The sequence below is a fragment of the Heterodontus francisci genome, chromosome 24, assembly GCF_036365525.1.
Source record: "Heterodontus francisci isolate sHetFra1 chromosome 24, sHetFra1.hap1, whole genome shotgun sequence".
Lineage (NCBI taxonomy): Eukaryota > Metazoa > Chordata > Chondrichthyes > Heterodontiformes > Heterodontidae > Heterodontus > Heterodontus francisci.
Window position 1 is genome coordinate 30,210,679 of NC_090394.1, and position 21,406 is coordinate 30,232,084.

The following is a 21,406-nucleotide window of genomic DNA, read 5'->3' on the forward strand; positions in this document are numbered from 1 at the left end:
ATCAACGGTGCCGTCAAGCGGCACTTGCTTAGCAGTAACCTGCTCAGTGACGCTCAGTTTGGGTTCCACCAGGGCCACTCAGCTCCTGACCTCATTTCAGCCTTGGTTCAAGCATGGACAAAAGAGCTGAACTCGAGGTGAGGTGAGAGTGACTGCCCTTGACATCAAGGCAGCATTTGACCGAGTATGGCATCAAGGAGCCCTAGCAAAACTGGAGTCAATGGGAATCGGGGAAAAACCCTCCGCTGGCTGGAGTCATACCTAGTGCAAAGGAAGATTGCTGTGGTTGTTGGAGGTCAAACATCTGAGTTCCAGGACATCGCTGCAGGAGTTCCTCAGGGTAGTGTCCTGGGCCCAACCATCTTCAGCTGCTTCATCAATGACCTTCCTTCAACCATAAGGTCAGAAGTGGGGATGTTCGCTGATGATTGCACAATGTTCAGCACCATTCATGACTCCTCAGATACTGAAGCAGTCTGTAGAAATGCAGCAAGACCTGGACAATATCCAGGCTTGGGCTGATAAGTGGCAAGTAACATTCGTGCCACACAAGTGCCAGGCAATGACCATCTCCAACAAGAGAGAATCTAGCCATCTCCCCTTGACATTCAACGGCATTACCATCACTGAATCCCCCACTATCAACATGCTAGGGGCCACCATTGACCAGAAACTGAACTGGAGTAGCCATATAAATACCGTGGCTACAAGAACAGGTCAGAGGCTTGGAATCCTGAGGCGAGTAACTCACCGCCTGACTCCCCACAGCTTGTCCACCATCTACAAGGCACAAGTCAGGAGTGTGATGGAATACTCTCCACTTGCCTGGATGGGTGCAGCCCCAACAACACTCAAGAAGCTCGACACCATCCAGGACAAAGCAGCCCGCTTGATTGGCACACCATCTACAAACATTCACTCCCTCCACCACCGACGCACAGTGGCAGCAGTGTGTACCATCTATTAGAAGCAATGCACCAAGGCTCTTTAGACAGCACCTTCCAAACCCGCGACCTCTACCAACTAGAAGGACAAGGGCAGTAAATGCATGGGAACACCAGCACCTGCAAGTTCTCCTCCAAGTCACACCATCCTGACTTGGAACTATATCGTCGTTCCTTCACTGTCGCTGGGTCAAAATCCTGGAACTCCCTTCCCAACAGCACTGTGGGTATACCTACCACAAATGGATTGCAGCGGTTCAAGAAGGCAGCTCACCACCACCTTCTCAAGGGCAATTAGGGATGCGCAATAAATGCTGGCCTGGTCAGCGTCGCCCACATCCCAGGAATGAATAAAAGAAAAAGTGTTAATTCCTTATTGTTGCCTTTATGGGGCAAGAAGCCGGGCAGAAATTGGTGTTTCCTGTGCAAGGAAAGACTGAGGTGGAGTGGCTGGTGGGGGGAGGGGATGGTGGGATATGTGCAAGTGGACTTGGCAAATGCTTAATTTTTCTATCTTTTCAGTTTGGGCATGGGAAATGAGGGGTTTGGGGGGAGGGTTGGGTGTTGGGCGGAGTGGTGTGAAAATGTGGGAGGGGAGGAGAAAGAGGAAGGTACCATTCTTAAAAATGAAAATAAGGCCTGCACGAATGGAAGTGAATTTCCAAGGTTTCATTCTGAAATAAGCTGGAGCAGAACATTGTACCAACTTGGTGAGCATCATAGATTAAGTTATCTGGTGTATGACTTGCTCACCTTAGCCCTGATGCTGACTAATGGCAAAATTGTACTACTTTTGTACCTCCTTAGAGTCCGATTGAATTGGCATCAATCCTTGCCTACAGGTAATGAATGGCCCAAGCAGAAATGAATAACAACATCCCACAAATAAACAGTCATCTGTTATCCTTTCCATTTCTTAATTTAAGTTGTGCTGCATATCTTATTTTTCTTTATCAAACTTAGGTATGTGTGTTCACTGTGCGTCAATGTGTCAGGCGTGCATTGACAGAGCTTGGCTGAAGTTATTTAACATGATGTCTGAACTCTGAATATTCAGTCACATGAACAGCTTCTTGTCTAAGTGTTGATGTGTGATGTAATCCATGTGTGGAAAAGGAAACAGAACTTCCTGTGATCTGGATTTGGGAACGTTTATGTGGTTTGATTTTGAAAATTCAATTTACTTAATAGTTTAGTTTGTGCAAGCGACACTATGAATTCCAAGCAAAAATCTTAACCATTTTGGTTCTTTTAACTGTCATTAATTCAGCATCCAGTGAGGAACCAAGTAGCTGTGCCCTAGTTTAAAAAAAAAAATAATTGTGCCAATCATAAATAATTGTTGCTCATCACGGTGTCCATAATTTAGAAAATCCTTTGCATATGTCTGAAGCTGCACACACCCTCTCCAGATTTGGTCCTTGAATTAACAAGTGTGGAAGGCCTAAATCTAGTAACCAATAAAGCTAAAACTGCAAAACAAAATTGCCTCTAAAATTAGCAGACTTAGATAATTTGCAGGGATTGTTGGCTGATAGAATTGATAATGTACCAGTTATACAGTTTGGGACTGTTGTCATAAGCATTTTTTTTAAACTAGAAGGTCTGTGTGCCTTTAAGACTGGAAAAAAAAACTCTGGACAATAACTGCAGAGGTTTAGTGTTTCAAGAGACTGCGCTGCAGGGCAATTTGTATCCAAGCTACATGATGATTTTACGATGGTCTTATGACTCCTATTGAGAGAGCTTTCAGTTCCGTTTTGGCAGTGAAAGTTTTAAGAAACCAGGGAGCTGTGAGCAGCTGGAAGAGTTACTACTGGAAACTAGTCAGGAATACAGCCCAGAAAACACTCTAGAAAAATAATTCTTGTATAAAAGAGGAAGAAACCCAGAGAAATGAGGAATTGCTACACTCTGGAGAAGCACTGCTTTGGAGAGAGGAAGCTTGTGTTTCGGGTTTAGCGAGTTGTTGTTGACCCCATTCGAGAATTTTTTTTTATTAATTCTTAGGAAGTGGGCGTCACTGGCTATGCCAGCATTTATTGCCCATCCCTAATTGCCCCTGAGAAGGTGGTGGTGAACTGCCTTCTTGAACCGCTGCAATCCATGTGAGGTGGGTACACCCGCAGTGCTGTTAGGAAGGGAGTTCCATGATTTTGACCCAGCAATAGGGAAGGAACGGCGATACAGTTCCAAATCAGGGTGGTGTGTGACTTGGACTGGAACTTGCAGGTGGTGATGTTCCCATGCATCTGCTGCTCTTGTCCTTCGAGGTGGTAGAGGTCGCGCGTTTGGAAGGTGCTGTCTAAGGAGCCTTGGTGAGTTGCTGCAGTGCATTTTGTAGATGGTACAGACTGCTGCCACTGTGCGTTGGTGGTGGAGGGAGTGAATGTTTGTTTGTAGATGGGGTGCCAGTCAAGCAGGCTGCTTTGTCCTGGATGGTGTCGAGCTTCTTGAGTGTTGTTGGAGCTGCACCCATCCAGGCAAGTCGAGAGTCTTCCATCACACTCCTAACTTGTGCCTTGTAGATAATTCCTGCCTGAAGTGTGAGTTCTGATATTGCTGTCTTCTGTAGACAAGGCTCCTTTGCTTAGAGTAAGTCCTGTTGACTTTTGTGTTTTTAGAAGTTCCTGAACTCCCTTTAGTTTCCACAATTGGACTGCTGCTTTAAAATTTAAATAGGCCTGTTGCTGAAAGATCAGTTTGACACCTGCTGTAGACGAACTACCTCAGAACGCCTACCCACCATAGACTGTTCATTAATTTCACCTGGCGAGACATCAGGTGGCATCTGACTATTCAACTCTGGGACGCTTCACCGATCCAAGAAAATACTACCAAAAGCTACAACCCAGTTATTTATTCCTAAGCATCTCTTGTAAAGTCAATATTTCTGTTTTCCCTTGTTAACTGTTAGTACTTTTATGTATGTGCATGAGGGTTGGGAAGATTGAGTTATAAAATCTTTTCATACATATAGATTCATATCATTCATGTTTAATACTTGGTTTATTAATAAATAATTTTGTTGTTTAAAGAAACCTGGTTTGGCATGCTTTATTCTGGGGATAAATGAAGTGATTAATTTGGCTATTTTTCCGTTAGGTGGGAAACTTTACTAATATGCTGTGACCAGTGGAGTGGTGGAACTGAATTAATAGTGCATTACTCCCGCCTTGGTTGTAACACTATACTTGTGCTTGAGGGTGTGGTAAGTTGTTGAAATAGAACTTTGATCAGACCTGGAAGTACTTGGTGTTGATATAGATATCAAAAGTGAATTGTTCAGTTTCCCTGTGCATCCACAGTAACAAACCCAGTCGCAAAAAGCTAACTCCAACATAATAAAAAATTGCAGGGATCAACTTGCAATTGTATAGTGCCTTTACTGTAGTGATCCCAAGGTATGTCGCAGTAGGTGGGTCGGGAACACTGAGCAGGAATTGGGAGAATATGAATAACTGTGCTACCTTCGATTTGGGATTGGAGATTGCATGAACAGACATGGTTTTTAAAATTCATGCAGAGGGAATGAAGAGCTAGTGGAGGTCAGCGGAGACTGCCTTGAATAGAATCTGGCAAAAGTTTCTTGCCAGAGATTAACAGGATGTCTGATTAGCTGGAGGAAGTTCGGGCTCACAACTTGATACCTGGTTTCCTGCCTACGAGGGTGGTGGAAGCGGCTGTAATGAACAATTTCAAAAGGAAATTGGGTGCGCTCTTGAGGGGAATAATCTTGCAGGTCCCTCTGTCCCTCTGTCCCTCTGTCCCTCTGTCCCTCTGTCCCTCTGTCCCTCTGTCCCTCTGTCCCTCTGTCCCTCTGTCCCTCTGTCCCTCTGTCCCTCTGTCCCTCTGTCCCTCTGTCCCTCTGTCCCTCTGTCCCTCTGTCCCTCTGTCCCTCTGTCTTTATAGTTCTATTTGGTGATGATTTTGGGAGTATTTCTGTAGTGTCTCTGCTGATATACAATTGACTACAGTTGTTTTTCCAGCCAGTTTGTGCAGTAGTGATGCCATGTGAACTTAATTATTTTACATATAGATTTCTTGAAACAAAATGGTGGTTTTGTATGGTTCTTAATATAGAAATAAGAGATAACCTTGATGTCGCAACTGATCAGTTTCTGAGCTTTGGAATTTTGAAGGGTAGATGAAAAAATAAATTACTTGAACACAATTAAAGAAATTGAGCGCAGTCCACATGTTAGTTCAGGAATACTGCCTGCTGTTTCTTGAGCAATTGTAATTGTCCTTGTTTCTGCTGTTTTGCATGATGAAATCATGTAATTAAATTGTTTGTGTGTGTGTATGCTTCTGCACGTATAGGAAAAATGTATTTCAAGTTTTAGGTTTCGTGGCACAATTTACCATTTTGGAATTATCTTTCCAAGTTGAAGAAAAGTAGCTGATCCCAACTGGACGAGCTGACATTTTTTGACTTCTGTGCTCTTGCTCAGAATGCTTTGACTCTGAATAGCTATGAACTGAATAGTTTTGTTCAATGGCATCTTGATAATTCTGGGTCATTGGGAAGGGGCATCATTTTCTGTTCGCAATCTTTCTGAAGGTTCTCGTTAAAGAATATAGAAAAACCCTATTGAGGTGTTTGTTTTAATACAAATGGGATTAATTTAGTTATTCCTGATAATTTCTCAGATTTTGAAATGGGTCCAATCAATTTTTTTTCCTCTTAAACCTCCTAGTTGCTTGAATAGCCAAACTGTTTTTGGGGCTTCTCTGGTTCTGCATGCTCCCTTTAAAACTGCATGAGGAGGTAGGGTCCTATGAACTCCCTGTTTGTTCACTAAGTACACCATCGATAACTCGTTACCCAAGTGCAAGTTTTTTTTTTGAAATTACACAGTGAAGATCAAGTATTCCGGTCATGCACAGTTACAGGTTGGGTGGGGGGGGAATGGTGGTTATATGGATATGGAGAGGTGAGATGGATCGGAAGGAGATCATTTTATTTTTGGTTTGTGGGATGTGGGCACCGCCCGCTAGGCCAGCATTTATTGCCCATCTCTAATTGCCTTTGAACTTAATGGCTTGCTAGGACATTTCAGAAGGTATTTAAGAGTCAACCACATTGTTTTGGGTCCGAAATCACATGTAGGCCAGACCAGGTAAGGATGGCAGATTTCCTTCCCTAAAGGACACTAGTGAACCAGATGGGTGTTTTTACGGCAATCGACAATGGTTTCATGGTCAGCATTAGTCTAGCTTTTAATTCTGGATTTATTGATTGAGCATTAGCCTGGGCTCTGGATTACTAGTCCAGTAACATTACCAATACCCCATAGGGGAAAAAGTGGTGGGATTGGGGTGGAGATGGCAGAATATGAATGGATGTAAACTGGGGGTATAGGAAGTGGAGAAGATGAAGGAAAGAGACAGGACACCAGGAGCTATTTCCCTTGTCCCTTTAATGGAAAGATTTGAACTGACAACTCTGTTCACCACCATTGAGTAAGAGCTGGTGTGTTTGTATGGGATGTGAGGGGAGAGGCGGCTGAAGGCTAGTAGCATTCTACATTTAGTGGGATGCAAGTGTTGTGGTGTTGCTCATTTGGTGAAGGTTTGGATAAAATGCTGCATGGTTGGAGGGATTGCCTGGCCTGGATATTGACTGGTGGGGGAGGTCTATAGGGGTAGATATGAACTTTTGGGGTTGGGCTGGGGTTTGCTGAAATATTACTCTGTATGGAAGGCTTGCAAGGGACCAGTTAATGCTCACTCATGTGGCGGGGGTGGTGGTGTGGTGAATTTGGTCCATGCTTCTGGATGTGGGTATTTAAGGCCCAAACTGCTGGTTATTGCAGGAGATGCTGAGAAGCATAAACACCAACATAGACATTTTGGGACGAGTAGTCTGTTTCTGTGCTGTAAAAATTTTTTTAATGTAATTTTACTAGTGCTGCCTATTTTCAGGGCGGGTGGGGACGGTGCGTGAAGCTAAGCTTGAAGCAAATCTCTCTCGACACCAAGTTAAAAATCGTAGGTGGTGTGGAGGTAGCAGCCAAGTCTGAACTGACAGGTATGCTTTTTGCTGACTGAGGTCAGACGATGGACAGATGTGAGAAGGGAATTATGGGACCAGTGTGATAAATGAATAGATGGTATAGCAGAATTTCTCCAGATCAAGTGAGGGTGAGATCAAAATGAACCTGAGAAGGTGACCCACCATTACCTTCAGATGGGCAACTAAGGGTGAAGCTAAATGCCAAACTTGCCAATGACTCCCATATCCTGAGTGAATTTTTTTTTTTAAACTTTATGAAGTTACATTTTTGCCTTCCTTTGCTTTCTTCAGGAAACATGGCTGTTAAGTCAAAAGATCAGGCTGCTGTACTTGACTTGATAGCCAGAGACTGACGATATGTATTTTTTATTTCATTTTTATGAACTGTGTACTGTAGCTATTTTAACAAGTAGTGTTGTGACGTTAATATTCAAAACTCTATCATTGCCATCTGTAGGTGTAGCAGTTGCTGCCTCCAAATGTGACGCTTTTAGCATGAATTTTTCCATTGATAACTCTTCATTCAAGCTCTGTGTTTTCTAAAATGCGATGTTTACCCATGCACAGATTTTTAAACTATAATAGACATTTATCCAGTGTATAATAAGATAATAAAACAGTTCATTTTTTCAAAAAAGTTTTTTTTTTTCTGGTCTTTTACCCCAGCTTGGTTTTCAATGCTTTGAGAAAAATTAAGAACCCCATATCGGACTTAAAAGAGTAATATGTCCACAAAACATGGATTGTTTTCCATTATAATTCCCTTCTTTGCAATGTTTTCCAAGCTGCCTGGTGACCTCCCTTCTGAAATTGTGCAATAGGATCTTCAACTTAAGTAGTGGATAGGACTTGATTTTTCATGGCTTGTCAAGAAGCACTGCACCTGTGACAAGGTAGCATCAGTACTAAAACTGAGTATCACCTTGGATTAAGAGCCCAAATCTGCAATCTATTAATCTGGAGATAGAAGTACTATTAATTGAACCAAGCTTACACACAGTTTGGAAAGGAAAACTATGCTCTTTAGTTTTTACGATAACACTAGTGATCAGTCCTATTTTCCATAGACAGCCAAGCAAATAAAAATAAAAGAAATTTATTTTTGCTCTGTACGGAGTATCTGGTCTAGCTGGGTTCTGAGCTTAATTCATTTATTTTAGCCACTGACTTATGCAGTACCTCTACCAAAAACAAGGTGCCTGTATCGTTGAGTCAGTATATGAGCACTCTCGCATACCAAAAGTTTTGACTACTGAACGAAATGTAATGCTGCACACTCAATTTCTCAGGCTTCTGTTCATTGTGTTAAATGCTTTTCACCTGAAAGTGACTGCAAAAGAAGGAACTTGTCTAGTAATATTAGTCTTGGTTCAATACTGTGTAAAATAGAAAATGGATTATCAGCTGTAACCTCAAGAGTTATCTAATACATGTAAGGTTGCTAGTTAATTTTAATGTTGGTGACCATTCAGGGTGAAGTTGGGGGTGTTTAAGGTCAAAATGGAGTGATTCAATGTTGTAGGTACTGGGGCTCTCTGAAACATGATGGTTGGAGACTACGTGGATGCTGCCTTCTTATGGCATTAATGGGTTCATGTGTACATGATTAGCATGTGTTTTCCCTAGAATCTATCAAGTTAGGCTATATTCCCACAATATATGGAGGACGCATATTATTTAAAGAAGGAAAAGCCATACAGGTTATGTCTCCATTTCCTTTTACCTGTGCATTGCAAGCCAGCAAATGAGTAAACCAGGTGGCTTCTATTTTGAGAGGTCTGATTGACTGTGACCATCCTGATGATTGCTGGGGTCATTTGAGATAGCTGTTCTTTATCCAAATGTTTGTGACATCGCTAGTTCCAGCAGGAGATTTCAATGTTCTGTAAGTCATTGCAATCATCCTTTTTCTTCAGACTGTGGCTATTTGTATGTGAAGCATTTTAATTTCATATGTACAAGCGCAGAGATTAATTTAAAAAATAACTAAAGCGCAATCTGTTTAGATGACAGCACTGATGGTATAATTCTACATCTTTCACAATGAGCCCCAAGATGTGGTTAGTCTCTGTGGAATTTTTGATTAAGGGAGTAATGTAACTGCATCTCGGTGGATTGATAGTAGTGCCAAGCTAAAGGCCAGAGCTTGAATTGATTTGCACTTGTATTCTGATTTTATTTGGAGGAGTAGAGGGGAAAATTTATCCTTCAGTTTTGAAGAGTCATTAAAGGCGCAAAGTTAATTTCCATGGAAGGACATCATTCCAGTCGTCAGCCAACAATGCAGATGTGAAAATAATGTAGCTATCTTAAATCATTGCACTGAACATAATTGGTTAATTACCTGCTCCTTTTATTCCCCTGTTCTTTTAGGGTATGAAGGTCTTGGTGGATGCAAGGAACAAGCTGGGCATTCCCTGGGAAAATACTGAAAATGAGAAGCATGGAATGTTTGTCATGGCATTTGAAAACAAATGTGGCATGCCAGTAGAGCCAGCCACATTTCAATTGTATGTGCCAGCACTGAGAGCACTCTGGCAAGATTCAGGAATACAGGAAGCATATAACAGAAGACGAGAGTTTCAGCTGGTAAGTAAGCAATCTAAATGAGATGCATGGAATGACTGGAAAATACGTTGATATTTTGAGGGAGAGACTTGATGCAGCAGATAACTAGCCTTCACACAAATTGAAAATGCGTGACTTAGCTAACCTGAAGTTTTAGATAAAGTCACTGCTGGTGTCCTTGGGTCAGTCGATCGTTTGGTCAATTTGTCATTTGGTGAACTTGGTTCTTGGACTAAAATGTTAACACATTGTTTTCCCTTCCTATTTAACAACTTGGTGAAGCCATTTCCTACTATATCACAACAATGAATTTCTGACAATAGCTACCTTTTATATTGGATTATTGGCATGCTAGTTCCTTTGGCTCCCAGTGAATAGGTTTCCCGAAATTAGACCATCAATATTTGCTAAAGTCAGCTCCTGAGAAAACCTGGTAAATAATAGGTTTTCATGGCAACTTCTGTTGGCTTACTGTGGAATTGCTGCTGGCTGTGCGAGACTGCTGTCATGAGCCAGTGGCACTGGATAACAGTGAACCAAAATAAAAGCAGCTGAAGACAACTGAAGTTTGCTCCTCCAGACTTATTTGGCAATGTAAAAGGCATAATTCTGAATAGAATGGTTTTTTACCATGCACATTTTCTTACAAATTTTAATGCATTCTAGTAAGAAGCAGAATGTTCACTTGATACCACTGGTAAGTTACTAAGTGCATCTCGGTTATGGCATTGGCTAAATCTCCTATTCATATCAGTTTGGTTAGCTGTGTTTTAAACCATTGCTTAATAGTAATAGAATCTAAAATCTATTCAGTCAAGATTTCTTCTAACTTTTTTGAATTTAAAGTGTTACCAGTATTGAAGGAATAAATGAACTGTAGCACCACATAGTGCCAAGGTAAAAATACTCTGCCTTGGTCTTGTAGAATGTTGGATTCTGGACAAAGGGCCTGACTTAGATTCCAAATCTTCACTGATCCTTGCACTAAGCCTTCTCTATTAATACATTCAGAAAGAAGGGAAACTGTCTAGACTAAGCTGCTTCCCACACACACAGGATGCCTCCTTGTTGCTTGTCCAAAGTTGAGGAATTGATGGGTTATGGGAATTTCTGCCAGCTGTATTGAAGCAAAGAGGAGACTGTTAACTTATAACTCAATGCAGACCAGGGTTCCAACTTGGTGTTCCTTGATGTTTGTGGCTCAGTGCCAGAGAACACAGTGAACTCCTGGACTAAATTATTGGGGGAACTGATTTCTGGCCGTAAGGTCACTGTCAACCATTTGTCCTGCATAAAATTATGTAGTTTTCAGTACATAGTGAAAAGTAGTAGTTTGCTTAGAGATGCCTAGCAGTGTGGTAACATACCAAATTGGTTAGCCAGTATGTGTGATACACAATTTTTGACTTGGAGCTTCATGGCATTGTAAAAAGCGCGGTAAAAGATTGGAGGCCGGAAAGAGAGCAGCAGGAGCAGAGTGGAGAATTGATGAGAGAACCGAAAGGTTGGAGTATGGAGAGAGCAGTGCGAGAGAAAAAAAATCAAAAAGTGACATCAGAGTGACATCACAGAGATCAGGGAAACAGAAAGCCGGCCAGGTGAGTATACTGGTCAGCTTTGATTCAATCTACAACAAATTAAATCAAATATGAAATAAGACTTGATCGATTCATTAGCACATAAAATAAAAACTAAGGTGGATTTTAGAATTTATTATAGAGTGAGAGAGACTAGCAGGGAGTGTATTGGTTCAAAATAGGATCTGGGAAATTAAAAATATTCAATTGGGTAGTGCAGCACTAAGTGTTGTAATAAGATATAAGCACCGAGCAGGACTATAGTTATCAATTGAAATTGGTAGTTTAAACAGGTTATTAATTAGATTGTTGAAAAAGGGACTGAGTGCAACTTGAACAGAGTACTGAGAGCTCGGTGAGGAGCTTTGGTCAAGCTTTTTCTAACTTTTTCACCCTGTATGATTTGGTTCTTACTCTACTACAGGGGAAGAAGCTAGCTGTTTGAGAGTATCTGGTAAGTGGTTAAGGTCTATTCTATTCCTAAGGGTTAAAATAGTACAGGAACTGGTGGTAAGGTTAACAATATATATTAAGAAAGGAAATAAAATAATTAAATAAAATAGTTAAGTAGGTAATTAAATCACATTAAGGATGGCAGGACAGGTGATGTCATGGCTGCAGCATGTGGGAGCTCCTAGATGTCATTGTGATCCATTGCAAACATGTCTGCAGTAAATGTTTGCAGCTAGAGGAGCTGGGGCTTAGAGTTGTTGAACTGGAGGCTGAGCTGTAGACACTGCGATACATCAGAGAAGAAGAAAGTTACCTCGACGCTTTGTACCAGGACGTGGTCACGACCCTTGGGGTAAGGCCCTCTGATTTGGTCAGGGACAGGAGAGTGTGGCTGCAGCTGAGGCAGGTAAAGAGACCCACAGGTCAGGAGTGCAGGAGCCTCGGCCTTTGTGATTGTCCAACAGGTTTGCGGTTCTTTCAGCTTGTTTGGATGAGAGTGGGGGGGCTGCAGGCTGGATGAGCTAACTGACATAGCACCTTAGTACAGGAAGCCATTCAAGTGGGGGGAGCAAAAAGGAATGTTGTGGTAGTAGGGAACAGTATAGTGAGGGGGATTGATACTGTTCCCTGCAGCAAAGAGCGAGAGTCCAGAAGCGTGTGTTGCGTGCCCAGTGCCAGGGTTTTGGAAATGTGCTCAGGGCAGGAGAAGACAGTGGGAGGGGGAGGTTCAAGTCGTCGTGGTCCATGTAGATGCCAATGACATAGGCAAGACAAGGAAGGATGTTCTGCATAGTCAGTACGAGGAGCTAGGCACCAAATTAAGAAGCAGAACCTCAAAGGTAATCTGCTAAATGCAAATTGGCATAGGGCAAATAAGATCAGAGAAATGAATGTGTGGCTCAAAGACTGGTGTGGTAGAAGTGGGTTCAGGTTCCAGGGGCACTGGCACCAGTACTGGGGCAAGAGGGGGCTTTACTATTGGGACGGTCTAAACCTGAACCATACTGGGGCAGGTGTTCTGGTGAACTGCATAACTAGGGAGGTAGAGAGGGTTTTAAAGTGAAGAGTGGGGCAAGGTATCAAATTTGGAAAGATGTGGTAAATCCAAGAGTAGAGACAAGGCAAGAGAGAAAGGTATTAATATGGGAAATGATGAACAGACCATGACTGCAGTGGATAGAGAGTACAAATCTCAGAATAAGTCAGCAGTCAAGGCGAGACATTACAAAAGGAAGACAAAACTAAAGGCTCTGTATCTGAATTCACGTAGCATTCGAAACAAAAAAGATGAATTTATAGCACAATAGTGTTACGACCGAGGCGGGAGGAGTGCACTGTCTTTTCTAGTTCCATTTCTCCACAGGTCACATCTATCTGAATGTTATCCGGTTATGATACAGCCAATCATATACACTTTTTTTTAAATTCCAGAATAAAATGCACCAACCAGGTTTCTTTAGTAAACAACAAAATTATCAGTTTATTAGAAAATGAGAGTTAACCAGTAACGAAGCAAAGCATTACCACACCAATTAAAATATGAACGTTCCTTTTTTAAAAAAATATCCCCAATTACACTTACACACTGGAAAAAAAAAAGAGAAATTCACTCTGCAGAGGTCTTTTACAAAAAAAGACAGAAAAACTACTTTGGCCAAATAATGGCTAATTCTTGATGTAAAACGAAATAAGATATGGAAGGAAGTCAGTTGTCCATTTTTTGGTCTGGCATCCAGGTATACGGAGACGGATCACTGGGTTTGTTTAAGAAGCAGTCCATTCTGGAGATGTCGAGAACTGTGGCATCAAGGTTTTTCCACCAGCACACGCTTGAATCACAGGATTTTATTTTCCTGTTCTTTAGTAGCTATATGGCACCAGGGATTTTTTTGCTCTTCCGTACTGAATCTTGGCAGGTTATCTTCATAAGGTAGCGAAGGTGGTGAGCTGGGTCACTTCTTTTTCCTTGGCAGGAAAACACCAACTGCCTTCCAACAGTTCCCACCACAGCTAACTGAAAACAATCCAAACCCCAAAGAGAGTCGACCTCCTGATCTCCATAAACCTTGACATGTGGCTCCTCTGTAACCATTTTCCCCAGGTCACCGAGAGTTCTGCTGTTTACTGAGCCTAAATCACAGGTGGCCTCCAGCACGGTGGCTTTCAAACAACATCTTGTCCTGTCAGTGAACTTGGTTAAAAAAAATCCATAAAATCCTTGGAGTTTTAACACAAGTTCTCAAATAAAAAATTAAAAATGATGAAAGCACTTTCGTAACAAAAGTAAATAAGTACGATCTGATAGCCATTTACAGAGACATGGCTGCAGGATGACATAGCTTTGGACCTGAAGGGTACATGACATTTCGGAAGGACAGGAAGCTAGAAAAAGGTGGAGGGGTGGCTCTGTTCGTTAATGATGGTATTAGCACAATAGAGAGGGATGAGCTAAATTCAGGAAATCAGGATGCAGAAGCGGTTTAGGTAGAGATGAGAAATGATAAAGGCAAGAAGTCACTTGTGGGAGTGGTGTACAAGCCTCCAAACAGTAATGACATGCTAGGGGAGAGTATAAAGAAAGTGTTAGGAACAGGTGAGGAAGGGGTCTCGGGCTCCCCTTTCGCCCCTTCTCTGCTTTGACCGCAGCAGGGTTTATCCTTTTTTAACACTGATTGAACTTGCCACCTCAGTGAGTGCTTGCTCCTGTTCCTCTAATATAATTGCAAATGAACCAATCAGACAGGTTTTCTTGTGTTTTTAATAAGAAAGATACAAGCTTATTATCCTGAACACTCTAGATGTAACTGGGCTCTGACGTGCAGACCCGAGTGGGGGGTCTGTGTCTCCGTCCCCATTCCAGCTTGAAAACTTTCAAATCCTGCCTGTTGACTGACCACTTTTGCATACTGCAGTTGCAATCAGAAACCCCGTTGGAGACAATGATATGGATGATTTCCTTCAAGAGGCCAACCGAACCAGTCATCTACCTCTTTAAACTAAAAACCTCAGGACCACCGAATTCAGCTAGAAGCCAGCCGACTCACCAAACCCCATGGACTGTATACCCTCTTTTTTTTCTCTATGGACTCTAACTTAACTAGTCAACCTTTCCCCACTCTAACCTATTTTTGCGTGTGTAAACCTCGATAGTGTGTGAGTGAAAGTTGGCACATAGTTTATTTTCATTAGTTCAGTTTCGGTACAATAAAGTTAACCTCGTTCTTTGTTCACTCAAGAAAACCTGTCCCGTTTGTTCTTGTTATGATCATAGCAAGCAAGTAATCAAACACCTGATGAAGTGGCCAGTACATCCACTTTCAGAAAGAATTAAACCTATTGTGGTCAAATAAGGAGAGGAAAAGAGGGAAGCCCTCTGAGCCTTCCTCACTTGACCATAACAGCATACAATTCTTATTGCTGTTTGTGGGATCTTGTGTGCAAATTGGCTACATAACAACAGTGACAACTGTTAAAAATATCTCATTGGCTGTGAAATGCTTTGACATGTCCTAACTTTGTGGAAGGTGCTATATAATTGCAGTTTCTTTCCTTAATTTGAAAAGTGCTGCATTCCTGCTCCATGAACTTAAATTCATGTTAAAATTTTTTAAACCTTTTCTATTTTTGTCCTCCTTCAAGGCCATTGACTTGTAGCTAAGTGTCTCTCCTTGGTGATGTAGTGCATGACTCAGTATTTGCTATTTCAAATAGAATGTTGGCAGCTTATCTGTCTTTGTGCTGTTCCACACTAATGCGCTGTCCCCCTGTTACTCTTCAGAATGTGTAATTTTATAATATGTGATCAGTTTGTAAAGAGTGCAGAGGTGTGACATTACCAGTTGGTCAGTTTGGCTTGTGTTTATTGTTACGATCAAGGCGGGAGGAGTTCACTGCCTTTTCTGGTTCCACTTCTCCACAGGTCACGATGTATATTTAAATGTTTACCCAGTTACCGATATGGTCAATCATAGACTCTACTGTCTATCCCAGAATAAAATACACCAACCAGGTTTCTTTAAGCAACAAAATTATCAGTTTATTACAAAGCAAGACTTATCCAGTAACGAAGCAAAGCATTAACAGAGTAAAATATGAAAGTTCCCTTTTATCTTAGCCCCTTGCACTCACGCACACAGACAGACGCACAATGACAGGCACACACACGCACCCACTGGTTAACTGAAAAAAAGAGATTTTCTTCTAAGAGCTCTGTTAGAAAAAAAATATTTTGGCCAAATACTTGCTAATTATTAAAGAAAAAAGAGAAGATATAGAAAGATGTCAGTTGCCCCTTTTTTTGGATTGGCATCCCAAATATGCATAGATGGCTGTTACTGGGATCTTTTTAGAGCAGTTCTTTTCACACAGCATTGAAGATCAATTTGGCAGGTTTTCCAGGTGAAATGTGGCATCGGGCTTCTGGGAGGCTTTTCAGGAGAAGTGCACCATTAGTTTCTCTATTTCTTGCACTGGATTCTCAGGAAGTTCTCAGAGAGGTGGAAGAGGGTGCTAATGGTGACTGCTCTCTTGGCTGATTTTCTCCAGCTGCCTTCAAAACAGTTCACACCCCAACACATTGTCCAAAGTGAAACCAAAAACAATATCTCAAGAGTCGCGCCTCCTGACCACTGTACATCTTGACCTGTCACTTCTCTGAAAACATCTCCCCCAAGGCAAGAAGCCCCTGCTGGGTAAATATCTGAAGGCAGGTGACTTCTAGTACATGTTTGCAAGCAAGATCTCGGTCCTTTCAATGACCCCAGTGAAAAAAAATCCATGGAATCCTTTTCAGTTTTCTCAAATAAAACCGTGTCCATACTTCTAAAATACATGCATCCTTACAAAATACTTATAATATAGAAATACCATCACAGCACCTCCATCTTTGGAGGAATGACACACCATATTCAAATGCGTTTGATTATAAAGAATTGGGGGGGTGGGGAAAACAGAAGATGAAAAATATTTTGAAACACGTTTTCACACTCTGACTCATTTACTCTTTATCTGTAGCCAATATAGTTCTGCTTTGTACCATCTTTGCACTCTGATAACTCAAAGCAAAGTTAAATCCGAGACAAAGCATCAACAATCAAATTATTTTTCCTGAAATGTGGATAATCTTTAAGTGATAAGGTTGCAAGAGTAAACTGCAATGGAACAAAATGCCAAACTGGTTTTTGAATTTTTCCACAAAGGCTCGGGGATCGTGATCTGTATATACCAGTGTCTTTCTGTAGTTGTGGCGGACATAGACCTCAAAATGTTTAAGAGCTAGTAATAAGCCTAGGGTTTCTTTTTCCACTGTTGAATAACTTTTTTGTTGTCAATTTTAGCTTTTTGGAAAAGTAACCCATTGGCTTTTCTATGCTTGATTGTAACAGGATGGCACCGACCCCCAGGTCACTAGCATAATTGCTATCTTGAAGGGCTTAGTAAAGTTTAGAGCAGCCAACACTGGTTAATTAATAAAAATGGATTTCAGCCTCTCAAAAGATGCTTGGCGCTCCCCTGACCACATTACCTTGGTTTCCTTTTTTTGTAGCAAATCTATCAGTGGAGCAGCTATAGTACTAAAATTTGTTACAAACTTGCAGTGGAAACCACCCATCACCAAGAACCTCATGATTTCTCACTTAGCCCGAGGGATGGGGAACTCCACCAATGCTTGTACTTTTGCTGTTCTTGGTAACTCTTGTCCTTACCCTACTGTATACCTGAGGTAGGTTACTCTGGCTTTTGCAAATTCACTTTTGGCAAGTTTTGTCACAAAATCATCCGATTTGTAATTTTCTAAACAGAGTTTCTAGTTGTTCCAAGTGGCACAGTATACTGGCACATCATGATGAACCACACAGTTAGGAACACTGGCTACCACTTGATTCATTAGTCTCTGAAAAATTCCCCAGAAGGAGTAGTAGGTGCAGGCAGGTAGTGCAGGAGTTCCCTGTGGCCATCCCCCTCTCAAACAGATATACCGCTTTGGACACTGTTGGGGGGGATGACCTCCCAAGGGAAAGCAGCAACAGCCAAGGTCATGGCACCACAGAGGGCTCTGCTGCACAGCAGGGGAGGAATAGTGGTGGAAGAGCTATAGTGATAGGGGATTCTATCGTAAGGGGTGCAGATAGGCGCTTCTGTGGCCGCAAGCGAGACTCCAGGATGGTTTAGATTAGATTAGAGATACAGCACTAAAACGGGCCCTTCGGCCCACCGAGTCTGTGCCGAACATCAACCACCCATTTATACTAATCCTGCACTAATCCCATATTCCTACCAAACATCCCCACCTGTCCCTATATTTCCCTACCACCTACCTATACTAGTGACAATTTATAATGGCCAATTTACCTATCAACCTGCAAGTCTTTTGGCTTGTGGGAGGAAACCGGAGCACCCGGAGAAAACCCACGCAGACACAGGGAGAACTTGCAAACTCCACACAGGTAGTACCCGGAATCGAACCCGGGTCCCTGGAGCTGTGAGGCTGCGGTGCTAACCACTGCGCCACTGTGCCGCCCTTGGTATGTTGCCTCCCTGGTGCTAGGGTCAAGGATGTCTCAGAGCGGCTGCAGGACATTCTGAAAGGGGAGGGTGAGCAGCCAGAGGTCGTGGTCCATATTGGTACTAACGACATAGGCAGGAAGAGAGAAGAGGTCCTGCAAAGTGAATATAGGGAATTAGGCAGAAGGTTAAAAAGCAGGACCTCTAGGGTTGTAATCTCAGGATTACTCCCTGTGCCACGTGCTAGTGAGGCTCGGAATAGGAGGATAAGGCAAATGAATGTGTGGCTGTGGAGGCGGGAGGGCTTCAGCTACTTGGATCATTGGGACCTCTTCTGGTGCAGAGGTGACATGTACAAGAGGGACGGGTTGCATCTGAACTGGAAGGGGACCAATATCCTTGTGGGGCAGTTTGCTGGTATTACTCGGAAGGGTTTAAACTAGTCTTGCGGGGGTTGGGATCCAAAGTAGTAGTCTCTCTGATGAGATAGTTGAGGCAAATGTAGAGGTTAAAGCAAGCAAGTCCAGTAGGCAGGCCGGACAGGGGCAGGACAGGGAGCATGGAAGGTCTGGCAGGCTAAACTGCATTTATTTTAATGCAAGAAGCTGTACAGGTAAGGCAGATGAACTCAGAGCATGGATCGGTACATGGGATTGTGATATTATAGCTATTACGGAAATCTGGTTGAGGGATGGGCAGGACTGGCAGCTCAATGTTCCAGGGTACTGGTGCTTCTGTGTGACAGGTGGAGGTAAGAGAGGAGGGGAAGTTGCACTATTTATTAGGGAGGACATCACAGCAGGACTTCGAGAGGATATCCCGGGCGGAACGTCCAGCGAGGCCACATGGGTACAACCTAGAAATAAGAAAGGGGTGATCACTTTGATGGGATTATACTATAGGCCCCCCAATAGTCAGAGGGAATTGGAGGAGCATTCATGTAGGGAAATCACAGATAGGTGTAGGAATGATAATAGGTGATTTTAACTTCCCTAATATTGACTGGGACTGCCTTAGTGCTGAGGGATCAGATGGAGAAGAATTTAAGTGTGTCCAGGATAGTTTTCTGAAGCAGTATGTGGATGGCCCTACTCGAGAAGGGGCGACACTCAACCTCCTCTTAGGAAATGAGGCTGGGCAGGTGGTCGATGTGTCAGTGGGGGAGCATTTTGGGACCAGTGACCATAACTCTATTAGCTTCAAGATAGTTATGGAAAAGGAGAGGACTGGTCCTGGGGTTGAAGTCCTAAATTGGGGGAAGGCTAATTTTGATGGCATCAGACAGGAACTCTCAAAAGTTGAATGGGAGAGGCTGTTTACAGGTAAAGGGATGTCTGGCAAGTGGGAGGCTTTTAAAAGTGAGATAAGAAGAGTTCAGGGCCGGCATGTTCCTACTAGATGGAAGGGCAAGGCTGGCAAGTTTAGGGAACCTTGTTTGACCAGGGATATTGAGGGTCTGGTCTGGACAAAGAAGGAGGCATATGTCAGGTATAGGCAGCTGGGATCGAGCGAGTCCCTCGAGAAGTATAGGGATTGTAGGACTACACTTAAGAAGGAAATTAGGAGGGTGAAAAGGGGCCATGATATTTCCCTGGTAGATAAGATAAAGTAGAATCCTGAAAGATTCTGTAAGTATATTAAGAGTAAAAGGGTAGCTAGGGAGAGAGCAGATCCCCTTAAGGGTCAGTGTGGTAATCTTGTGTGGAGCCACAGGAAATGGGTGTGATCTTAAATGAATACTTCTCGTCTGTATTTACCATGGAGAAGGTCATTGAAGCTAATGAGTACAAGGGAGGGAACAGTGATATCCTGGAGCATATCAACATTACAAAGGAGGAGGTGTTGCAGGTTTTGATGCGCATTAAGGTGGATAAATCCCCAGGGTCTGACCAGGTGTATCCTAGGATGCTATGGGAAGCAAGGGAGGAGATTGCTGGGGCCCGAGCAGAGATTTTTGTATCATCGTTAGCCACGGGTGAGGTACCTGAAGACTGGAGGATAGCTAATGTTGTGCCTTTATTTAAGAAAGCAGCAGGGATAAGCCAGGGAACTACAGGCCGGGGAGACTTACATCAGTGGTGGGAAAGTTATTGGAAGGGATTCTGAAAGACAGGATTTATATGCACTTGGAAAGGCAAGGTCTGATTAGGGATAGTCAGCATGGCTTTGTGCGTGGGAAATCATGTCTCTCGAATTTGATGGAGTTTTTTGAGGAGGTGACCAAGAGGATTAACGAGGACAGGGCGATGGACATGGTCTACACGGACTTAAGCAAGGCCTTTGACAAGGTCCCACACGGTAGGTTGGTCCAGAAGGTTCGAACACATAGGATCCAGGGTGAGCTAGCCAATTGGATACAAAATTGGCTTGGTGAGAGGAGGCAGAGGGTGGTAGTGAAGGGTTGTTTTTCAGATTGGAGGCCGGTGACCAGTGGTGTGCTGCAGGGATCAGTGCTGGGACCTCTGTTGTTGTCATATATATTAATGACTTGGATGTGAATGTAGGGGGCATGATTAGTAAGTTTGCAGATGACACCAAAATTGGTGGTGTAGTGCGCGGTGAAGAAGGTTGTCTCAGGTTACAACAGGATACAGATCAACTGGGAAAGTGGGCAAGGGATTGGCAACTGGAATTTAACACAGACAAGTGCGAAGTGATGCATTTTGGGTAGTTAAACCAGGGCAGGATATATACAGTGAATGGCAGGGCCCTGGAGAGTGTTGTTGAGCAGGGAGACCTTGGGGTGCAAGTACATATTTCTCTGAAAGTGGCAACACAGGTAGACAGGGTGATGAAGAAGGCGTATGGCATGCTTGCCTTCATCGGCCGAGGCATTGAGTACAAGAGTTGGGACGTCATGTTACAGTTGTACATAATATTGGTTAGGCCGGATCTGGAGTACTGTGTACAGTTCTGGTCGCCGCACTACAGGCAAGATGTGATTTAAGTTAGAGAGGGTGCAGAAAAGATTCACAAGGATATTGCCTGGTTTGGAGGGCTTGAGCTATAAAGAGAGATTGGATTGGCTGGGTCTGTTTTCCCTGGAGTGAAGGAGGCTGAGAGGGGACATGATGGAGGTATACAAAATTATGAGAGGCATCGATAGGGTAGATAGCCAGAGTCTGTTTCCTATGGTAGAGGTGACTAAAACTAGAGGGCACAGATTTAAGGTGAGAGGGAGGAGGTTTAAAGGGGATCAAAGGGGTAAATTTTTCTCTCAAAGAATAGTGGGTATCTGGAATGAGCTGCCAGAGAAGGTGGTGGAGGCAGGAACAGTAGCAACATTTAAGAGGCATCTGGACAGGTACTTGAATGAGCAAGGCATAGAGGGATATGGAATT

General features: G+C 42.9%; 1 protein-coding gene across 1 annotated transcript in view; it reads left to right on the forward strand.

Moving 5' to 3' along the window:
* The window catches only part of LOC137383274 (guanine nucleotide-binding protein subunit alpha-12-like), a 165,293-nt gene that overhangs the window by 64,336 nt on the left and 79,551 nt on the right, over positions 1-21,406 (forward strand). Inside the window, exon 2 of the mRNA XM_068055826.1 lies at positions 9,337-9,552. Coding sequence (XP_067911927.1) covers positions 9,337-9,552 — 216 coding nt within the window. The remainder of the gene's footprint in view (positions 1-9,336; positions 9,553-21,406) is intronic.